Source organism: Chelonoidis abingdonii, chromosome 9 (genome assembly GCF_003597395.2).
Source record: "Chelonoidis abingdonii isolate Lonesome George chromosome 9, CheloAbing_2.0, whole genome shotgun sequence".
Lineage (NCBI taxonomy): Eukaryota > Metazoa > Chordata > Testudines > Testudinidae > Chelonoidis > Chelonoidis abingdonii.
The window spans coordinates 64,033,712-64,050,999 of record NC_133777.1 but is presented as its reverse complement, the minus strand read 5'-3'; the positions used below and the strand labels follow the sequence as shown (position 1 = coordinate 64,050,999).

Here is a 17,288-nt window from a genome sequence, read left to right as displayed (position 1 = left end):
GGATCAGGCCCTAAAGTACATGTTTAACTTTAAGCATATGACTCAAACATCTTTTAAAGTATTTTTCTTGATTATTTTTACCTAGAAATATCAGATCTTAACTTCCTTGTCTTTGCTGGAGAACTCTTCATAAGGACTGTCTGCCCTGAGTAAATGGGACTATGCATGCTTCAGTACTTCGAGATGGAGGGGGTGGGAACAGTGGAAATTTTGCAAGAATGGATCCCAGAGAAACAAATCAAAAGATCCTTCTGAGTATATGTGTTCTAATGATTCATGTATTATGTGACGCTTAGTTGTAGTGTATTTATCTACAGCTAACAGGTATGCATATTTTGAGTTCTTTATTTTTTAAATAAGAAAGGGGCTTTCTGAAGGCCAATCCTGCAAGGTGCTGAGTACTTTTGCAAGGATCAAAACACCTTAAAATTCCACTAACATCAGTGGGTGCTCAACACCTAGCAGGATCAGGCCCTCTTCTTCTGCAAACCTGTGTTGACAATTAGCATGTGTTAATTTTTTCTATCTTTCAGATTCCAAGCTGCATTTCAGACCAGACAGAACAAAAATGTTCTTAACTGGCAAACATGCAAAGTAGATTCATTCAATTCTTTCATTTGTACATCACTAAATAACAATATAAGATATTTCCAAAATGGTTTTAAGGCTACAGAAAGTAAAATGTTCTAGTAAAAACCATATGATCTTATGAAAAGGATTTCTTCTTCAATAAAAGGAGTTTAAAACAATGTATGCAAACCTGATCTTCCTAACATTTGTTCTGAAATATGAGAAAATAAAACATAAGCTGCTTAACTGTGCAAGTCTTTGTGTTTTGGACTTTTAATCAAGAACTTGCCACACAACATTCAGATGCAAAAGAAAAATCAAAAGTACTTCTGTTTAAAATGTCAAGCCAATAAATTTCAATATTATCATAATTACACACGAATCACTTTATGCAAGTAATCATTAAATTCAGTTGTTATAGCGATAACATATACATATATACAAAGACCAATAGTTTATTAAGCATAACAGTGACCACGTTTAGTGTGGCAATACTGAAAAACCTTACTTCCATAAGTAATCCTTAAAGTCATTGGGAGTATTTACATCAGTAAGGGAGCGGGGGTGTCAGATTTGCCTGTTCTTGTTATTTTTGAGCCAGGGCCTACAGTCCTTACTCAGGCAAAATTTACAATGAGTTTCCCATACGTTGATGGGATTTTTTACTGAGTAGATACAGTAGAATCAGGCCATAGAGCCCCTTTCGTACAAACACTCATGCACATTAGTGGAACCCCATATTCAGGAAAAATTTCCATTAAAGTGTGAGAAATTCAGTGCCATTTTGCCTGAGAAAAGACTTCAGAATCTGGCCCAACAGTAACAAAGGGCTAAATCCTGCTTTCCTTACTCATGTCACTAATCCCATTGATTTTAAAACTTGCTCAGTGAATAAGGTTTTGAAGGAATGGGCTGCTAAAGGGATGACTAATATGCCTAATAGTGAAAAAGTAGAAATGTGTGTGACTGTAGTTAATTGTTCAGAATTATACAATGAGATTCACACTAGTGGTGTAATACAGGGGAGTATTTAGAATGTTAAATTCCTGAAAATTGTCATTTTATTTTAATTTATTTGTAAAGGTCTCTTTTTTATAACTAGTTTGAAAGCTTCTTGTAGTATTTTAACTAAATCCAATATTGCACTTTTAAAATAAATAATTAAAATAGCCGCCTCTTTCAGGAAAAATTGGGAATCCTTTCAGGTCCTGTTAAGAGCTGTTGCTCTTATTTTGTCTGCAAAATAATCATCTTAAAAAACTTCAGTTACAACCTGTAAAACAATATAGTCTGTTTTATGGATTTCTCTGCCTTAGTATTTGCAGTCTATAAGCAGTGTTAGTTTTTCATGGAAACTAGACTGAACAAAACATTGGGAAATATCCTGTAGGGAACACAATCCCTGCAGGGGCAGGGGCTGACCAAACAGTCTTTTCTCATCTCTGACTTCCCTGATATGGGAAACAGATGAGATTTGCTTTTCAATTCTGTAAATTTCACCTGCTTTTTCAGATTTGGGAACAAAGATGGAGAAAGATTTTAAAGGACCGTCCAAGGGACCTGCAAAAGGCAGTGAAATATTAGAGGGATCATTAAGGGAACATGAAACCAACTACTACAAAGGCCATAGGTGCTTGAGGTAGGGTGGCTTAGGCTACCTGTGTGATCTGGCCGTAGTGCAGGGGTCACTGTTTCTCCTCACTCACATGCACAAACGCACACTTTTCCTGAGACGTGAGAAAGTCCCACCACTCTCCATTTAAGTTTCATGTTAACATTTATTTCTCAAAACACCCTCCAATACACTGGCGAATTTCACCAGTAAAGTTCTCCGGGTAGTGCCTGCCCAGGCAAGCACTTGACCCAGGTGTTGATGCCCTTCCCTTGGGGGAGGGAAACAGACATGTCCTTGGGACTCCAGCGTGCGCCACAGGCCCTGGCTCTTGGGGGACCCTCTTATGGACCCCAGCTCCTTGGAGATGCTCTCAGGGCCCAGCCCTTCCCCTAGGGCGCACCCTACCGGCACCATGGAGTAGGTCATCATCATAAGCAACTCGTCGTTCTCGGCCCGAACGTGGCCCCTGGCGCGCGCTCCGCGGTGGCTCCTCTTGTGCCGGGCGGCCGCCGGGGCCGCTGCCCCCGGGGCGGTGGGGCCCAGGAGGGACCGCAGGCTGCTGTCAGTGTCTCCCCCCTGCGGCCGCGCAGCCTCCAGCTCCCGCAGCGCCGCGCTCAGCTCCCTCCACTGGCCCAGCAGGAAGAGCGTCCCCGCGGCGCTGAGCGCCGAGAGCAACCCCACCGCGGCCAGCGAGCAGCGCAGCGCCCGGCCGGCCGTCCCCAGCCGGCATCCCCGGCCCGGAGCGCTCGGGCAGGATCGCCCTGCTCGAGGCTCACGCTGCGGAAGCTGCAGGCTGCAGCTCCCGCGGCGCTAGCGGCAGGCCACTAGAAGAGGCGGAGACGGGCAGGATCCTGCGAGGCCGTGCGGCTGCAGCTCCCCGGCGCTAGCGGGCAGGCGGAGGCGGAGCGGCGCTGCGGCCAGGAAGCTCGCTGCCTGCGGCTCCGGGACTGGCTTTATGGCCCCGGGCACCGTGGGCTGCTTCCGCCGCCAGCCACAGAGCCGCCGGGGTGACGAGGCGGAATGAATGGAAGAGGCGGGCGCCGCGGGGACGGGGAGCAACGGGCACGGGGGAGGGACACGGGGGACCTGGCCCCGAGGCAGGGCGGGGGACACGGGGGCAAGGACATGGGAGACCTGGCCCCAGGGCAGGGTGGGGGACATGGGGGCAAGGAGACAGAGGACTTGGCCCCGAGGCAGAGCGGGGGACACGAGGGCAGGGGCACAGGAGACCTGGCCCTGGGGCAGGACGGGGGACACGGGGCAGGGACATGGGAGACCTGGCCCCGGGGCAGGGTGGGGACCCAGGAGACCTGGCACTGGGGCAGGGACATAGGGGACCTGGCACTGGGGCGAGGGACATAGGGGACCTGGCACCGGGGGTGCAGGGGGTAGGGACATGGGGGGGTGGGACAAGGACACAAGAGATCTGTTATATGGACTAGGCAGGGGACAAGGAGGAGGGACATGTTTCTGGCACATATGGGATCAGAACACAGGATCCGAAAGAGCAGTTTTAGGCACACTAGGATCCAAGGCCCAGAGGATAGGGCAAGTACAGGCACACAGGAGTGGAGGGTCAGCGACTGAGAAGTGAGTATAAGGGTCGGAAGAGGACAGTGTCAGGGATACAGCTGAATTGACAAGGGTCAGTGAATCAGGCATAGGGGTTAGGGGTACGGGGTACAGAGAAGGGTGGATGCAGTTGGGAGATGAAGGAGAACAGGTACCAGAGTATGGGACAGAGGCTCAGGACAAATACAATCAGAGATTGGGGCAGGGAGCAGCAGCATGGGAAAGGTCAAGGGAATGAGGATGATGGAAAAAGATGTGGAAGATGGGCACAGTGCCAAGGGATAGGGAAAGAGAGGCAGAGGATCTAGGTTAGGACACTCATTACAACCTCTGGCTGAAATATTCATAGTAGGCATGTAAAATTATGAACCCAAAATCCCTATTTACATTGATTTGTTTAGGTACCTAAAGTTAAGCATCCACTTTGAAATTGTTTGCCTTGACCTTTGCCACTGAAAATTGAAATTAGGTCAGGATATTGTTATGGGAAATTGCAGGACAGCTAAGGGGGAAGACAACCTTTACTCCTTGTTGCCTCCAGCTATGATAGACATTTAGGTGCTTAAATAGACATCACTACTTCCACTGTCTATTGGACACAGTACTATTGTGCTTCTGGCCATATTATAAGGATAGCTGTATTACATCTCATTTTGCTGCTTGTTAAAATGATTTTTGTATATCTACAATATAATTTTGTAATTTAGAAAAGCAACTTGATGTTTTCAAAAAGGTACCATTTAATTCACTAATAACCATTTAAATAGTGTTATGGCTGTAGAACTGGGCACACCTCCAAAAACTTATGAGAATTCACTTTTTATGATCATAAATGAATTATTTTACCCCAATGTGCTGTGTGAGAGATATAAACCAAATTCTGCTCCCAGTTACCAATGTAAACCCAGAGTACCTCCATAGAAATCAATGGAGTTACTCAGGATTTATCAACGGTGTAAATCAGAGCAGAATTTGGCCCATAAATGTTACAATTTTCATACAACTCTCCAAGAGACTTTAACCCTTGAAAGAAGGGTTAAAACATCTAATTACTAAAGAGAAATGTCTGTATGTGTAAACACAGGAGAGCACACAGAAATTCAAGGTCAGTGCCAAAGCCACTGCTTTTTCCCATGTAACAATTATGCAGGTTAACCCTTCTTAAGAGTTTGCTCGCTTTTGGAGGTTTGTAAGACAATTTACAGGCCAAATTTGCTTTCATTTACACTCCATTGATTTCAGTGGCATTACTCCAAATTTACATCAATGTACCCGCATGCTGAATTTGGCTATTTCACACACACACAACACAAAGAGATTAAAATAATTAATGGATGGTTATAAAATGTTAATTTATAGTCATAACTGATGGGCTGGAAAAATTTCCCCTCCCACTTTCTGATTAGAGAACCATAGCAGAGACTATCCAGAGCATTCACCCCAGATTTTATACCAAGCCTTGTGCTTGCTTTGCGAGCGCACTGGAATTTTAGCTAGTATTGTGTGGATAATCTTGCCATGAAGGAATATTAAATAAAGTTAACTGATTATGTATTAGGTTACAGCTTGGAAATGGTCAGAGGTGAGGTTATGGATCCAGAGCTGGAATATTTGGTTCAAAATCAAATCAGGGCTTAGGGTTGGATGGTGCTGAAACCTGTAAGCTTTTCTTTAAATCAATTGATCTTAAGAACTTTCCATCATTTTAAATGGGAGAAACCTCACAAGAGGGGTTTCATATTCTTGGGCAGAAATCTTACCAGAATGGCCATTTTCTGGAAATTTCAGTCACCTCTCAACCAGAACCAGAAAGCTGCAGCTTCAGATCTGACCTAGAATTTGAAACAACCCTCAAATGCCTCTGATTTTGGCTTCTCTCTGCTAAAGGCAGTTCTGATCCTAAACATTTCACATATTGTAAAGCAGCCAAGTTGGGGGGGGGGACACAAAAATACAGCTCCATCGTACTAAAGCCTCATTAAGTATAAAAAGACCAAACATGAAAAACAGTTGATCGCTTCAAAAGTTAAGTTAAAGAATACAAAAGCAGGGATAATTTCCTAAATTCATTGTTCACATATGTGAGTATAGGAACCCTGTAGGCAGAGTGGGGGCAAAGAAACAACTGAGGTCCTGAGTGATAAAATTTCCATTGGCTTCAGTGGGAGCAGAGATGGATGCTGGGCCTTGTTTACTTGACCATTAGAATGACTTTTTAATGTGGCTCTTTTATACAACTGTTGTTCCTTCTAAGTTAGATACAGTAGACTAGTTTAGAATTTACATTAGTAATAGTGGCTTATTATATCTATCTGAATATCCACCTGTCTACACCAGGGTCACGTCCACAGTGTCCAGGCAGCTTTCAAAAAAGTACATAAAAATGAGGTCTTCTGTTTCTCTTCCTCCCCTTTCCCAGTTAGCAGGAGTTTGCCACCTTCTCTCTCCCTCCTCATTCCACACCCATCTCTAAGTGAAAGCTAAGACAAAGAATGAGACTTACATTTCATTCTGAAGGCAGAGAGATTCAGGATCATACTGCTCTCTTTCATGAGTGAATTCCATAGACAAGGACCTGATGCCAAGAAGGCTCCATATCCCAAGCTTACAAATCCATTCTTGTGCTTGACAATTCTGCTGTTCCATGGAACACAGCTGTTGTAGGATGCTGTGATCATGAAGAGGGAGGGAGTCTTGCAAGTAGCTCAGACATATTTCTGATAGCTTGAAAAATGCCGTTTATGCCTGTTTAGAAAGTAGATTTGGAAAATCTGTTTCAATATATTGTGTAAATCCCTTCTACTTTATGGATTGTGGACCAGTTAGACTATCACAAATCCTTCAGTTATGCTCATGATGTGTCAGACAACCACATTAAATCTCTTTTTTTTTTGAGCCCCTAAATGTGTCAGGATTCCACACACCTCAAATTAGCTGATTTTATTTTTTAAGAGAACCGACATGAACAAGATACAGTAAACTGTCCAAAATGTCAGGATAGAAGGAAAACTGCAACAACAGATGCTAAATCTCTTCACACCTCTTTGGGGGAGAGTGGCAGTAGAAACATGAACAAAAGACATAACAATAAGGACAATCATTAACATTTCGATCACGTTATGATACAGTATTGTCTGAGCTCCCACAAGGCCACTGCAGATAAACCATTAATGATGTCATTGTACAGATAATGTCATGTGCAGCAGATATCTTTTTGTGGAATGAATGAATGGGATCTCAGAGTGTCTTCTGATGATAGAATGTAAAATAGTAACATTCATGGCAACCATGACAAAAAAAACCTAAGTGAAGCCATTCAACTTGAATTAACTACACTGAAATTATCATAAAATTTTATTTACATTTGAATAGTTTTTTGTGATAATGAAGACAGCAAGTAGACTTGTTTACTCTGTCAACTGATAGCCTCACCGATTATAAAAATGTACAGTTGAGCTTTATTTTGCTTATGGCATTAGCCTTGTGAAAAAGACAATACAACCATGAATGAAAATACATAAAACAGACCCTGTCCTAAAGAAAAAGAATTTATAATTACATTGATGCAATAAAAACACTAAACATCCATCATAACAGCAAACTAATTAGAACTTGTCTCCTTTTAAGGCCATAAATGGCCCTACGTGGAACTGCACTCCAGAGATTGTATAATGTAGCATACAATGATTCTTCATCTTTTATTGTCCATTTCGGAGCACAGGGACTGACTAAAGAGCATAATAATCACGAGCCACTATTTGGAGAATAATGGAAGTGATACAGCATTCTGTTTAACCATCTGTCCAATCTTGAAGGGGATTTGGGTTTTATCTTAATTATGGTTAAACACTGGGGTACATCCTGCTCCCTGTAAACATCCCAAGTAAGGCTATGAGCAAGGAAATTCCTTGGTTGTCAGAGGTGCTGAATCTTCCCCTTCTGTCCCAGGCCACAAGGCTGCATTGGATCTGTTCCACAGCTGCCAGCATAGCATGGAATTTGCAAAGGCCTCAGTGGTTGCTGTGCCACTCACATCACAGGGGACTTGCATTGTCATGGATACAGTTGCTACACCTTGCCTAGAAACCTCACCTGGTGGAGTGTGAGGAGCCCCTACAGAGCACAAAGCTACAGCACATAGAAGAGTATGAAACCTCTGCACGGATTCCCATAGTCTTTCCACCAATAGTAGTAAATATTTATATTATGATAGTGCATGGATCAGGACTGTGGCCCCATCGTGCTGGGTGATGTACAAGCAGAAAAGAAACAATCCTGGTCTGAAGAGTTGATAGTCTAAAGAAAGCTTGGGGAATAGGAACAAAAATTGGCCCACTGTATTGCAACGTCTGCAAACAGCTTTTTAAAATGTCACTAACTTAATCCACGGTAGGTTGATTGCAATGGAAAATTAGGTTGAGACGGTCAATTTAATTCATACAAGCCACAGATCAGCTGTCGTATCTGGTCAAAATCTACCAGTGCAGCAATAGTTCAAACTAACAGCAATGAGATGAAAGGCTCAGTATCCTAATGATCATTCCCAGGCTATCCTATTCCCCTCAAAAATACTCTTGATTGCTCAATTATTGGGGCAGAGGATGGATGCAGACAGAGCAAGGCACACCATCTTGCTTAAATAATCCTCTCATACAGATTTTTTTTAATTATTACTATGCAAAAATGTAATTGTATATTTCAATTAATTCTACTCTCAGTGGCATACACTGGAAAGTGGAGCAGGCTTTGTCTGACATAAACAATGCTGAAAGCTGAACTGAGTGCTGAGACAATTGAGGATGAACTATGTGTAAGATAAAGGTCCAATCTTCCTCTCATGGTGTTATTAAGGAAAAAATGAGCCTGATTTTTAAGCTAATCAAATGTTGCTCTCTATGTGAATTCTTAGAAATATAGAATATAAACCTTTTCATTGTACTCATTAAGGGAAAGAAAAAAAAGACTGCTGTGTCCTATACCTTTCAATGAAAACCAATAGATTTGACTATATTATTCTCTGCCAAGATGGGGATTCAACATGTGGATCGAACATACTTATTTTAGGATTCTACCACTGACTGGAAGCTGTTTATGTGGATTAGACAAGAACATCCTTTGGATTCTGACAGATGGTGAAGAACAGATGAACTGTTTAGCAAGATGCATCAGCATCTCACCAAACGCTGCTTGAAGCATGGTTTCTTGTACTTTTCTCTGGAGAATCTGGTCCTGGCTACTGTTGGTGACAGGACACTAGACTAGATGGACTAGTGGTCTGATACCATCATTGTCTTACTGTGGCTGTTACTTTCTTTTAAAATGTTAAAAGACCCCCTTCAGCATATGAGAAGGAGATTCTGAGTTTTGAATCATATTAAGTCCTGTTCTATTCACCTTAGAAAGAATCGCTCATGCATGTTTGAAATGTCTTTGCAATTTTTATGGGACAGCTCCAGCAGTAAGTGCATCAAATTCTGTACAAACCTACACAAATATGAAGTAATTCCAGAGTTATATAGTGAATAAAACTGATGTCAGAATCTGGCCCATTCCATTTCTGCATATTGGAACTGAGCTGTTTAAATTATAGACAGAAAAAGGACAATTTTGGTCTTGTTTACATTCAGGAGAGACCAGTCTTTTCATGGGAAGAAACCACACATAGCCATTTAAAATGCACTAAAAAGATTCATAAGATTAGTATTTATAAATATGTATCCCATGATATAAGACCTTAGTGGGAAGATGGTTACTGGAGAGAACAGTGAAATAAATAGCCAGACATGTTGGCAAAAAGACTCAAACAATAAGAAATTCAATTCAAATGAAACTATGTCAATAGAAACATAAGAAATGCATACTTTTACCAAAACAGCAACCAATAGAAAACAAAGAAATCAGTGTCACAAATTGTACATTACACATTACTGGAATAAGTGAAATAAAGTACAGAAGGACATGGCAGGAACAAACATCCAAATGTTTCACTATATAGGGTGACATCTAAAAAGCAGCAATTTTACATAAAGATAAACCTGCTGTGGGAAAATACTAAAATTTGCCTACAGAACATCAAGTAATTCTTTAGCTAAACAAGTTGTAGGTAAAAACAAGGGGCCAGATCCTTGGCCTCTCTAAAGTTCCCTTTGTGCCACTACAGCAGCATAAGTGGACTTAAAAGCTACCTTAAGAAACCAGCTAGGGATTTCTGTAATTCAGGGGTAGGCACCTATGGCACGTGTGCCGAAGGCGGCACACAAGCTGATTTTCAGTGGTACTCACACTGTGCAGGTCCTGGCCACCGGTCTGGAGGGCTCTGCATTTTAATTTAATTTTAAATGAAGCGTTTTAAACATTTTTAAAACCTTATTTACTTTACATACAACAATAGTTTAGTTATATATTATAGACTTATAGAAAGAGACCTTCTAAAAATGTTTAATTTAAGGTTTCACGTGCCAGTAATACATTTAGAGTGAATAAATGAAGACTCAGCACAGCACTTCTGAAAGGTTGCTGACCCCTGCTGTAATATAATTCCACTGCAGTAAAGTGAGTACTACCTGATATAAGAGTTGCAAGAGTAAATTAATACATACAGAGTAAAGGCTCAGCCAGATGCTATTTTGGAATAGCTGGTTTTAATGGTAGGTCATAAATTAATAACCAGAGTGATAAACAGCTTCTTCTAAAATAAAAATGCTTCATGTCTGTAAATAGGCACAACTTACACTGCACAAAGAAAATTACTCAACACCATCCCCATGTCTCACTGTCCTAAGCAAGTCATTAAATGATGTTTGATGAGGACCATGGCTAAGAATCACTGAAAAACAGAATCAGTACACTGGCAGCTAAAGGATACTTTCCCAGAAGATTACACAGAATTCCCCCAAACAAACACTTATTAGTAAAAGCAAAGATGAATCAGAGAGGAAAGCTGATCCAAAGGGAAAAATTAAAAACAGAACCAATTCAAACAGAATCACTGTAACAGCCCATTCATAATCCAGGCCAGGGAAATAAAAGCAATTGATAAAAGCCTACGACACATGATAAATCTGCCAAGATTCACTCACTACATCACCATAATAGCATTGGCAACTGAAAAAAACAATGTCAAAGATGTGAGTTTTATAGCAACTATCAAGAAAGGTCACTGTTTCTTACAACATATCCTTGCAATTAGGAGTTCAGAAAGTGTCAAGAGACTCTGGGAGAATCCTTATCAAAACCACAAGGCGGGAATAAATATTTAATATTTTTAATGAATATTGGCCCAGATTCTCTGATGTGTGGAAGGTGGCATAAAGCAGTCTTAAAGCTAGTTTTGACAGTGGAGGATTCCTGCAGCATAGGAAAATTCCTTAAACCACTGTGTCAATTCTACTAGACACCAGGGAAAGGATATGACCAAGGGAAAGAGGCTGTGGCCAGAACATCTCTATGCCCCATAGATCCCAAACTATCAGAAGAGTCCCTTGCAGCAATAGGCACTTGGGTATTAAGTACTCTTTGAGCTGTGCAGAACCCACCTTGAATGCAGCCCAGGATTTTGGCCCTTATAACTATATAATCAAGCAGATACTAAACAAATCAACAAACAATTAATTATACCCAGTTTTCGTTCCCGAGGTATGGTTTGCCAACAATCAAGGTATTTCCATCAATTAGAAAATTGCTGTGTGTTCACTTTTCCTCAACATTCAAGCAGTAAAATTTTACTAGCACCAATGCTAGGAGTTCACTGAGTACTAAGTACTAGAAAGTGAACTGATCACAATCAATACAGAGCCTTAAAAAAAATTGCAAAAGAAGTGAGTCAGTTAAATTAAAATGATGTATAAATAAGTGAAAATTGCAGTTTGATCATAGAATGTCCACAGAGAAAAAAATAGTGTCATTAGACAAATTATTATATTGTTATAATAGATGCCTTATAATTCAATCAGCTCAAGTTTGACCCCAGTAGATATCCTATGAAGTTATTTCATAATAAAAAGCACCATCCAAATAAAATGAAGAATAATGATGCAAAGATATAATTGGAGGACAGACAGACTATAATGCTAGTAATATTATTAAAGACAATAGTAATATCCTAAATTGAGAAGATCCATTTAAGAACAATCTAAAGGGCTTCTTGATGAACCGGTCCTGTTTTTGTCTTCAATGTCTGTTTTGAATACCCTGGAAGTTGATCTTTTCATATACTCAGAAAAGTTATAGTTTCCTTTGATAACCAGTTAAATAACAGTTGACAGCTAATGTAGTCATATTCAGGGTAAAGTCATCATGGACTTGTATGCTACATTAACTGAATGATAGACTTGAGCTGGTATATAATTGGATGTATCCACAGTGCTTGTTAACAGATCACTACTAATGTGCCTCTTGGACTCACCAGACCAGAAAATTATATTACCAGATTGCTAATAATATTAATTATTGTTGTTAATATTACTACTACATAGCCCCTAACCAATCCCCATTGAACTAGACACTGTACAGACACATAAAATACAAGACAGTCTCTGCTCCGAAGAGCTTACAGTCTTCGTTTAAGATAAGATGCAACAGGTGAGTGAAGCAAATAAACAGGCATGGAGGGGTGGGAAGATGGGATAATGGTCATTTCAATATGGTTTTGCACAGAGCAGCTGCGTGCAAAATTTGTAGGCAAACATGCCTCTTGGGTTTCTCCACCAAAGAAGGCACATTCCTAACACTACTTTTAAAGAGCCAGGATTCTCTACTGAGTATCCTTGAAAAAGTCAAGACTTGGGTGCTGTATTAAGGAAATGTTTTAGGAAAAAAAAATTTGTTTCTTGGTCACGTCTTCATTTTCAGATGAGGAAGTAGGCACATCTGTGCAGATCTCAAAATGAGTAGGACACAACATTCAAAATCTTCTGGGAATACAGGATGTAGAGGGCCACCTTTGGCAGAATATTCAATTCCCATCCAGGCGCTGTGGATACTGCCTACATCAACAGTGAATAATTTGGCATATTCCAACTCTGGGAAGCACCGTTTCAGAGCTATGTTGTCAATGTTTCTGTTCCTTGCCTACATAAAAAAGGGAATCTGAAGGAGCCCTAAGAGGGAAAAAAAATGTCATGAATCATGATTGTAAGCAAATTGATTTACTTTCACCACAGTTCAAAAAGACTTACAAAGAGCTAGTGTGTGTTACTGTGGAGAGAGTCATAAGAAGATGTACGCGCCAGGAACCGGAAATTATAACCACAATGGGTCTGTTTATCAAAAGTCCCGAGCACCCACGACTTTCACTGACTTTATTTGGAGATGCAGGTGCTCAGCATTTCTGAAAACATTTCCTTAAAACAGCACCCAAGTCTGGACTGTTTTTGACAGCAGCAAAGGTTAAGACATTTCTGCAACAATAACCTCGATGTTCGTACAACTGAAGTATTATGCCTACTACAGAGCGTATACAAACCCCAAATACCCAAGACGTTGCATTTCTCAAAATGCTCCTATAACTTGGTCTCTTATCCACATGATACAGAATGCTAAGGAGGAAATTTTAAAAATACTATTATAAATAAATGCTAATGTATGGGTGCACATGCCTGAAGGCTTCCAGATGCTTTAAGAAAATATATAGCTCACCACTTCTCTATCTTGCAGAGTGCTCTGAGGTTACATTCATTAATGTTTGGAGATGCTCAGATATGGTGGTGTGGAGTACTATAGAAAGACAAATAAAACATTTTTGCAGTGGTAATTTTTTATGCAAGAAAGCTTCACTCCATGCTAGCCTCAATCTGGAAGTGTGCACTGCGTCACAAACATTTTCTTTAAAAGGCAGCATTAATGCTGCGTGTTGTTTTGGCTGCTATTAATGTTTTAACTGTAACATCTTTGGAAACAACGGTGATTAATCAATACTACTCAGTGAACCATACCACAGTCCTGAATCCTAACCCCCCTCCTCCTGCATGGTATCAAGGTAATGCTGCCCTACAAACAAACAATCTGTTATTTATTTCCTTTTGCATTTTATTCCTCCTTTATCTCCTCCATTTAGCAACCACCTCTTTTCTTATGCAAGGACACCTCAATTATTCCTGATTGAGGGCTGATCTACACTAGGGGGGGTATCGATCTAAGATATGCAACTTCAGCTACAAGTATCTCAGATCGATTTACCTCGGGTCCTCACGGTGCAGGATCAACGTCCGTGGCTCCCCATGTCGACTCCACTACCGCCGCTTGCTCCGGTGGAGTTCCGGAGTCGAAGGAAGCACGTTCGGGGATCGATATATTGCGTCTATATGAAATGCGATATATTGATCCCCGAAAAATCGATCACTAGTCTGGACATACCCTCACTTTCTGTAACATGGTAAAAATACATTTCTGGCTTCCTGACTTGTGACACCTTCCTCTTTTGAAAATGTAGAGATGTGTATTCGAATATGAATTTTGTAGCACTTTTCATCTGCAATATGCACTTTACCAACAATAGGCCCTGCCTGCAGTCTTTACTCAGGCAAAAAGGTTTAATTCACAGTTTCCTTCCCATTCTCCCCTCAGGAGGGAGGAATTTCTAACCTTGCAAGAGGGAAAAAAGATGGGAGTAGAAGGGGATATGGCCTATCTGCAGAGATACTTGGCTTGAATCTCAGAGTTCCCATGGTTTAACTGGAGGCTGTCACTACATCACCTTCAGGAGTCCAGGCTATCTTTGACTATCCCCTCCTCTTGCTCCTAAGCCCTCTCTCTCTCCAAAAGCATAGTGTGATGGGGAACTGCAGTCAGAAGGAAGTATGCCACATGCAGATCTAGTGCCACCTTTCCTCACCTAGACATGCCCCTTCTGATCCAAGCCCAACTATTCAGTACAGAGAAGGAACTTCACCGGGTTCCAGGGGAAGCATTCATATGAGCTATGGGATCCCCACTTCCATGCTTCACTGCCTAGTTCTGCGGGTGTTAGCTCTCTTCTGCCAGTGCAAGAGGAAGAGGGCATCCAACTTTCAACGTGACAATCATTTTCGGGAAGATGCTGCACCCAATTATTTTGGAACAATTGTAATCACTGCTGATTACTCCCTTTATTCCACAGATATCTGGATATATACTTAGACTTATTCCATGTCTATTCAATCCACTGCAAGTTTTCACAAAATGTGAAGTGTTGATCCGCACCATTGCCAACTTCAGTCTGGTATCCCAGCAACCAAAATTTTAAATGGATACATTTAAAAATTTCAAAAAGGTATAATCAAGAAGAACATCACAGGAGAAATATACACAGCTGGTGGCACAGCAACAAGATGAATTATGATGATTTCTACCTACCCACTACTCTTCCTAAATGTTAATATTTGGATAAGTTAAATGTAAGACATTCAAATCACATGTTTAACAGAGAATATCGTCAAAGGCAGATTACTTCTATGATTCTCAGATATATATGGTCTCATGCCTTTTTCTCTTTACAGATTTCTGCCTCTAATTACATACAATTCTGTATTGTTGATGCAATCTAATATCTGATTCTTGATTGGTTGTTTTTCATTTTTGTTTCCTTTTTTTGGTCTCAATTCTAAAAAGATATTTAATCCTGACAGCAGATTTTGTAATTTCCTGGTCTGTCAATTAAAGGAACTGGATCTGTACAAGAAATAGCCACTGTAAAATATCTTTTGTGTATGGCCTCATAATAGGGCTTATGGAATTTGGCACCTTTATTCTTATTCAGCCTTCATCGTTTGTGATAATATTCGAACAACGTAGGGAAGGTTTATATGGAATTCCTTATTTCTGTTTATTTGCTTCTGTTCTTATTACTACTAGATTTATTACTCCTTTTATGTGATTTACTCTACTCACACGACCTGATTAAATCTCATTTTTGTTAACAGTCCTTTTTGGCAGATGATTCCTATGTGCTTAGACATCAGCCATAAAATTTACATGTTGCTACACCAAAGTGAAGTTTTTTACCCAGAGCATGTTCTTTCTGGTCAAAGCAGCATTAACAGAAACCCAGAGATTGCAATTTTGGATCACACAAGGAGTCATTTAGTTCAGTACCCTGTTACGGATTCAAGGAATGAGGAAGGTATAAGAAACACCACAGAGCAAAATTATAGAATAACCTTCCCACATGGAAAGTTTAAGCTTAGCTCCCTACAATTAGTTGTTGGCTTATGCCCTGAAGTATTAGGGTTTAGGGCAGGGGTCAGCAACCTTTCAGAAGTGGTGTGCCAAGTCTTCATTTACTCACTCTAATTTAAGGTTTTGTGTGCCAGTCATACATTTTAACGTTTTTAGAAGATCTCTTTCTCTAAGTCTATAATATATAACTGAACTACTGTTGTATGTAAAGTAAATAAGGTTTTTAAAATGTTTAAGAAGCTTCATTTAAAATTAAATTAAAATACAGAGCCCCCCGCACCAGTAGCCAGGACCTGGGCAGCATGAGCGCCACTGAAAATCAGCTCGCGTGCCACCTCGGCATGTGTGCCATAGTTTGCCTACCCTGGTTTAGGGACTTATCCAAAGCTCATTTAAATTGAGAGAAGTCTTCCCAATGAATTCATTAGGGTTTAGCTCACGCACTTTTTTCCCTTCTAATTTTTTCAGTCCTATCTAATGTAACTGTGCATTGTTCTCTTTACTGATTTGAATGCCCAGTTCCTCTGCCAAGTTCTCAGCTTCAGTGATACCTTGTGGCAATAAGTTCCATGGGCTAATGATGCTCTATGAAAAAAGTGTTTTCTTTTACCAGTTTCAAATATGCTGCCTTTGAGTTTCATTGAGTGGCCTCTTGTTCTTGTGTTATGAGAAATGGAAAACAAAAGTATATGATTTCCCTTGTCTAAACTGTTATTTTGAATACCTCTTATGTCCTCTCCAATTCATCTCCCTTCTAAACAAAACAGGCCCAATCTTTTCAGTCACTCTTCCTGTGGAAATCCTTCCATGCCTCTAATTATGTTGGGCACTTACCTCTGAGCCCTCAATCTCTCTTTATACTTTTTGAAGTAGGTTAATTGGAACTGAACACAGTATTCCAGATAAGCACATACTTTGATTTCTACAATGGCATTATGAAATTTGGTATTTTTCTATAGTAATCTGACATATTTCCAGGATAGCAAATGTGCTCATTTAGCTTTGACTCAATCCCTATTTTTTCAAGTCACACGCCCTTTTTGAGGTCAGCAGTTCTTCTTAAAAGCAAACGTCGTGGTGTAAGTAAGTTGGTAGATATCAATAGACCGAGTAGGAGGTTCTGCATTATACAGTAACTTAAAGTCGTCCCCGTTAACATTGTTTTGTTGGTGATCAATTAGGGAACATGCTCATTTAAAGTTGTGCAATGCTCCCTTATAACGTTGTTTGGCAGCTGCCTGATTGTCAACTGCTTGCAGGAAGAGCAGCCCGTGGGAGCTGGCTGGTGGGGGCTTGGAATCAGGGTGGACCGGCAGCCCCCATCAGCTCCCTGCTCCCCTAAGTTCCCTGTGCGGCAGCTGCACAGCATGCTATCAAT

The 17,288-nt window shown here is 40.7% G+C and overlaps 1 protein-coding gene across 1 annotated transcript in view; it reads right to left on the bottom strand.

Annotated features, from left to right (window-relative positions):
* Positions 1-2,690, bottom strand: part of GLDN (gliomedin) — a 46,498-nt gene extending 43,808 nt beyond the window's left edge. The window contains exon 1 of the mRNA XM_032778654.2: positions 2,591-2,690. Within this exon, the coding sequence (XP_032634545.1) occupies positions 2,591-2,617 (27 nt within the window). The 5' untranslated portion in view covers positions 2,618-2,690. The remainder of the gene's footprint in view (positions 1-2,590) is intronic.
* Positions 2,691-17,288: the final 14,598 nt, after the last annotated feature.